The sequence below is a fragment of the Dictyostelium purpureum genome (assembly GCF_000190715.1).
Source record: "Dictyostelium purpureum unplaced genomic scaffold DICPUscaffold_743, whole genome shotgun sequence".
Taxonomy (NCBI): domain Eukaryota; phylum Evosea; class Eumycetozoa; order Dictyosteliales; family Dictyosteliaceae; genus Dictyostelium; species Dictyostelium purpureum.
In genome coordinates, this window is record NW_003520071.1 from 1 (window position 1) to 6,120 (window position 6,120).

The 6,120-nt window shown below is 22.7% G+C and overlaps 3 protein-coding genes across 3 annotated transcripts; 2 read left to right on the forward strand and 1 right to left on the reverse strand.

Moving 5' to 3' along the window:
- Positions 1–12: 12 nt before the first annotated feature.
- On the forward strand, positions 13–1,444 carry DICPUDRAFT_51907 (ubiquitin-conjugating enzyme protein UbcC). The gene is made up of 4 exons (XM_003295087.1): positions 13–317; positions 399–498; positions 723–820; positions 915–1,444. Exons 1-4 carry the CDS (start codon positions 284–286, stop codon positions 1,397–1,399), a joined length of 717 nt encoding a protein of 238 aa, XP_003295135.1. The 5' UTR covers positions 13–283; the 3' UTR covers positions 1,400–1,444.
- Positions 1,445–1,856: 412 nt separating this feature from the next.
- On the forward strand, positions 1,857–3,437 carry DICPUDRAFT_44383 (uncharacterized protein; the record flags this gene model as incomplete). Its single annotated transcript, XM_003295088.1, has 10 exons — positions 1,857–2,107; positions 2,194–2,221; positions 2,298–2,333; positions 2,408–2,435; positions 2,524–2,664; positions 2,745–2,797; positions 2,873–2,956; positions 3,030–3,059; positions 3,123–3,248; positions 3,312–3,437. The coding sequence occupies 10 exons, from the start codon at positions 1,857–1,859 to the stop codon at positions 3,435–3,437; spliced, it is 903 nt and encodes a 300-aa protein (XP_003295136.1).
- A 324-nt stretch (positions 3,438–3,761) lies between these two features.
- On the reverse strand, positions 3,762–4,751 carry DICPUDRAFT_160307 (uncharacterized protein; the record flags this gene model as incomplete). Its single annotated transcript, XM_003295089.1, has 2 exons — positions 3,762–4,383; positions 4,468–4,751. 2 exons carry the CDS (start codon positions 4,749–4,751, stop codon positions 3,762–3,764), a joined length of 906 nt encoding a protein of 301 aa, XP_003295137.1.
- Positions 4,752–6,120: the final 1,369 nt, after the last annotated feature.

The following is a 6,120-nucleotide window of genomic DNA, read 5'->3' on the forward strand; positions in this document are numbered from 1 at the left end:
TTTGTACATACTATTAATTATAATAATGATAATAATTATATTTATAAATTACAAACAAGCATAACAATAGGAGGAACAACTAAAACCACCAATATAAATTAAATCATTAACAATAAACCACACATTGTTTTTCCATAATAATTTTTTTTTTTTTTTAAAAAATTTATATATATATACTTTTAAATAGTTTTTTTATTAACTTTATAATTATTTATATTCAAAATATAGTATAGAAAAAAAGAAATAATATAATATACTATAGTGTAATATCGATAGGAATAATATGGCCTCAAAACTACTTCAAAATCAATTTAAAAGTAAATATGGTTTTTTAAAATGAATAGTTTTTTTTTTTTTTTTTTTTAATTACTATTTACTAAAAATTTTATTTTTTATAGAAATTCAATCAGAACCAATTGAAGGTGTTCTATTTGAATTGGTTGATGAAAATTTATTCGAATGGAAAGCCTTTGTTGAAGGACCACCAGAAACTGATTAGTATGTCTTTATAATATATTATTTTATAATTAGAGCAGTAATACAATAACAATAACAATAACAATAACAATAACAATAACAATAACAATAACAACAAATACATCAATAATAATATAATAGTAATAGTAATAATAATTATAATAATCGATAGGATTAATAATTAATTTTATATTGTTTCTATTTTTTTTTTTTTTTTTCACTTTTTTTATTTAAAAATTATATAGTGAAGGTGGAATATTCCAAATTCAAATGAAATTTCCAACTGACTATCCAATGTCCCCACCAACTTTAATTTTCCAATCAGAATTTTGGCATCCAAATGGTAATTATTAATTTAGAACAAAACTAAATTATAGATTTAAACTGAGCCAATAGAAATCATTTTAAATATTAATATTTATAATTTAATACTTTAGTTTATCCAGATGGAAAGGTTTGTATTTCTATTTTACATCCACCAGGTGAGGATGAAACCTCAGGTGAATTACCAGAAGAAAGATGGTTACCAACTCAAACTGTTTCAACCATCATATTAAGTGTAATTTCATTATTGAGTGCACCCAACACATCATCACCAGCCAATGTAGATGCATCGGTAGAATGGAGAAACAATAGAGAAAACTATAAAAAGAGAATTAGGGAATTAGTGCAAAAAGCAAATCAAAAGGTCCCAAGTCCCATTAAAATTCCACATCCAGATTCTGATCCACTCGAAAGAGCCAAGCAAGTAGAAAAAATTAAACTCTTAAATAAACCAATGGATTTCTATGATGACTACGATGACGACAATTATGACTACGATGACGACTACGATAATGATGACGGGGAAGATAACGAAGATTACAATGAAGATGATGAAGGTATTGATGATGAAGATGATGATTTGAATCCATTCAAATAAAATACTATATATCAATAACCAAACATTCAAAGAAAAAAAAAAACTAAAAAAAAAAAAAAAAAAACTAAAAATCCATTAATTATTTAAATAAAAAATATAAAATAAAACTACACAGATTATATCAATTATAAAACTATTTTTAAAATTAACCCCTTTTTTTTTAATATGTGTGTCGGAATTTAGGTTTAATTGGAAAAAAAAAAAAAAACCCTTTGTATAATGAAATTTACTTTACAAATACTAAAGAAGCTTTTATTGGGATATTTTTAATTAATGAATAGGTTCCATTTTGACATGTAGAAAATGGAATTGAAAATTCCGTTTTGGATACTTTTGATTAAAATAAAATTTTTTATTTTTTTTATTTTTTATTTTTTATTTTTTTTTAAATTTTTTAAAATTTTTTTTAACATATTTTTTTTTTTTCTTTAGTTTTTACATATATATTTTTTATAAAATGAAATTATTAGTCCAATTAATTTTAGTTTTAAGTTTAGTAACTTTATCATTAGGTTTCAAAATTGATACCCAAAGGGGTGATCTTTTTGGTGGAAAGAGAACTTGTTATGTTAGAAAGAATGAGGGTCGTACAGAAAAAATTACCTCCCCAATGCCACACGAATACTTAAGTTTAGAAGATTTACCAGACTCATTCGATTGGAGAAACGTCTCAGGTGTAAACTATATTACCGAAAATCGTAATCAACAGTATGTATTGTTTATAGTTAAATTTTATCTTTTGTATATAATATAAATTTAGGATATTAATTTTTAATTTTATTTTATTTATATAGCATTCCACAATACTGTGGTTCATGTTGGGTAAATTAAAAACTCAATTTTTTTTTTTGTATACATATAAATATTAATTTAATTTTTTATTTTCAATCTATTTTAGTCATTTGCTTCAACCAGTGCTCTTTCAGATAGAATTGTAAGTTTAAATATAATAAATATAGAACAAAACTTTAGAAACAACTTATTAATTTTATAATTACCTTTTATTAGAAAATTCAACGTAAAGCTGCTTTCCCAGGTACGAATTTAAATAAACTATAATTAATTTAATTTTTAGGTTTTGGATATAATACTAATTAATAATCATAAAAACAAATAAATAATAGATGTTAATCTTGCTCCACAACATTTAATTAATTGTGAAATTGGTGGTAGTTGTGATGGTGGTGATCCATTATCAGTTATGGAAGGTTTATCATCAGATGGTAAACAAGTTGCTGTTGATGAAACTTGTGCTCCATACCAAGGTAAGAATCATATACAAATACTATACAAATACAAGCACATTAAAACTCATTCTAATTGTCATAACTTTTTTTTTTTTTAGCTAAAAATGGTCTTGGTTGTACCCCAACATGTAAAAACTGTTTCCCAAATGGTGTATGTATTTTACTTTTAAATTTTTAAAAATTTTAACACAATCATTAATTTTAATACTTTACATATAAAAAAAAGACTTGTGTTGCTGTTGCTAAATTCCCATCAGTCCAAGTTACTCAATATGGTTCAATTAGAGGCGCCAGCAAAATGATGGCTGAAGTAAGTTTATCATATTCAAACCTATTATTTATTTTAATTACTTGATTAACTAATTTATATCTTTAATTTATAGATTTATGCTAGAGGTCCAATTGCTTGCAGTGTAGGTTTTTTTTTTTAAAAAATTTCTTTAAATTTATTTTTTACTAATACAATTTAATTTTAGATCGATGCTACTAGCAAATTAGAAGCCTACACCGGTGGTATTTTCAAAGAAATTAAATTCCCAGCTATTCCAAATCACATCATCAGTGTTATTGGTTGGGGTGTCGAAGGTTCAACCAAATATTGGGTAAATATTTTCTTATATTTTATAGTTTTAAAGAAAAATTCTAATATTAATAATTATATTTAGATTGTCAGAAACTCATGGGGTTCATATTATGGTGAAACTGGTTTCTTTAGAATTGTTCAAGGTACCTTTGATAATTTAGGTATTGAAGACGATTGTGTTTGGGGTGTTCCAGAAATCCAATGGTAAAATATTAATGTAATTCAATAGAGTCAATGAATATTGGTTAAGAAACAAAAACTAACTGGTCTTCAAAGACTCAACGACAAATTAAAAAATATAATATTCAAAATTTGATTTTTAAATAGAAAATATATAATAAAATCCAAGATTAAAATCTTGATTTGTTTTTTTATAGTAATTTTAAATTTTATATTTTCATTATCTTTTTTATTAATGTTATATAATTTGTGTATTAATAGGTTACAATAAAAATATTTAGATTAAAAAAAAAAAAAACACCATTATTTTATGTGTAGTTTTTGTTTATACATTTATTATTTATTTTATAAATTATTCTTTTCTTTGAGATAATAATTTTTTAGCCAACTCCTTCTTTTGGGAATAGAAATAAGGTGTTGCTTCAATATTGAGATGATTAGCAATTATATTTTGGACTCTTGATGCAAAATCAGAATCTGTTTCATTTGAATTGATTGATACTGGTGGTAAAAATTCTAAAGAGAATGTGTGATATGGTATTAACATCCACCAAAAAAAGTTTTTGAACCAACTTGAGTTAATATAATCTACATGGACTGGCCATGTATTTTCTAACTTCATTGCAATTGGTAATACTGAATGACCAAGACCGAAAACAAATTTTTGGAACATCATTAAACCAGCTTTGCCATTGGTTAAACCACCTTCTGGGTAAAGTAATAGTGGTAAATCCGACTTGTTTAAACTATTTAATACATCCTCCCTAGCCTTGGCTTTATTGGTTTGATCTACATAAATTGTATTTAATTTTTCGTAAGCTTTACCAACAACTGGTACATTCTTAATATGGGATGCTACTAATACATGATAGCCCTCTAAAACTAAATATAATGGATATGGATCGAAATCTGTTAAGTGATTACAAACTAAAATACGAGCTGCGCTTGGATCACCTTTTTTAGGGATATGTTCACTTTGCAAAGAAAATTTATTATTAAAACTCTATTCTTTATTTTTCTTTTTTTTTATGATGATATTTATTTATTTAAATACTTACGCTCCTTTAAGATCATATCTAATACCCATAGTATATTTAACTAAATGTCTAGTTTTTGTTGAGATTGATTTTGGTCCAACTAAAGCAATAAAAAAAAGTAAAGCTGTAAAAATAATTTTGAATGGCCATAAAACCAAACCAATTGGTAAATATAAACAAAACAAGAAATGTTTAATTGTATATGGCTTTTTCCATCTACCGTGATTAAATAATTCTTCTAATTCTACTTTCTGTGGTGTTGCACCATCATTTAACTGTATTTCTGGTCTAACTCTTTGTGGCATTTTAAAATTATTATATTTAAAATATTATTATTTGAAAAACCTATACTATTTATATTTGTTTATTATTATTAATTTTATTATTATTATGCCTCTACACAATAATTGGTATTACAACACGCTATAATTTATATTGCTACTATTGTTGCTTATATTATTAATATTTTTGCTGATACCACAGCTACAGTATCTATTATTTATTAATGTACTAATACAAAATAATAAATATTTAATTTAATATTTAATAATAAAAAAAAAAGAGTTATAAAAAATAACCTATATGAAAAGAAAAAAAAAAACTATTATGTTAATATATATTATAATAATTAAATTTTAAACTATTATTAATAATTGATTTTTTTTTATTTTTATTTTTTTTAATTTTTATTATTTAAAAATTTCTATTTTAATAGTTTTGGTATGTGTGTATTAGTATGTGTGGTTGTGTGTTTGTTTAATTTTTTTACTGTTTAAATGCGCATTGTGTGTTTGATACTGAAAAAGATATTATTTAACCACCGGTTCCAATAGTGTTATTATTATTATTATTATTATTATTATTATTATAATGGAAAATATGATAAAACTATAATTTATTTTTACTACTATGAAATATTATTTATAATTTTTTGTAATTATCTTTTTTTTTTTTTTTATTTTATTTTATTTTATTTTTTAAAATTTTTTTTAATTTTATTTTATTTTTTTTTTTAATTTTTTTTTTTTTTCCCATAGGAGTTTTTTTTGGATACAAACTTTTTATACTCTTAATTTTATATTGTGTATTTATATTTATACAAATAAAATTTTGATATTAAACAAAATAAAATAAAATAAAATGAAAGGTTGTAAAAATAAAAATAAAAAAAATAAAAAATAAAAAAATCAAAACACAAATACGTTATATTTTTTTATATTAATAATAAAATAAAAATTTTAAAATTTTTATAAAAAAAATTGAAAGAATTTTCCGATATTTTATGACGGTTGGATTAGTCGGAAAGTTCAACATGTGCTCTTACATAAGCATACCCCCAATCAATATTGATATTTTTGATATCTTTGGTTTTTTTTTCATTCTTTTTATTTTTTTTATAAAATTTTTTTTTTTTTTTTTCAATCACCAAAATTTTTTCCTAATCAATATTGCCTCCTCATTATAAAAAAGGTGATAAGTGGACATTCGGAAATGTTGGTGGAAAAGTAGTAATATTTAAGGGTTAACCCTTTAATAATGGTGCACCTGTTGATAAAAAAATGTTATTTCTGAAATAATTTTATTTAAATATCTTTTCATTGGGCGGGTCAAAAAAAAAAAAAAAAAAAAAAAAAAAAATTTTAGTAATATTATATCTATATATTATTATTTCTA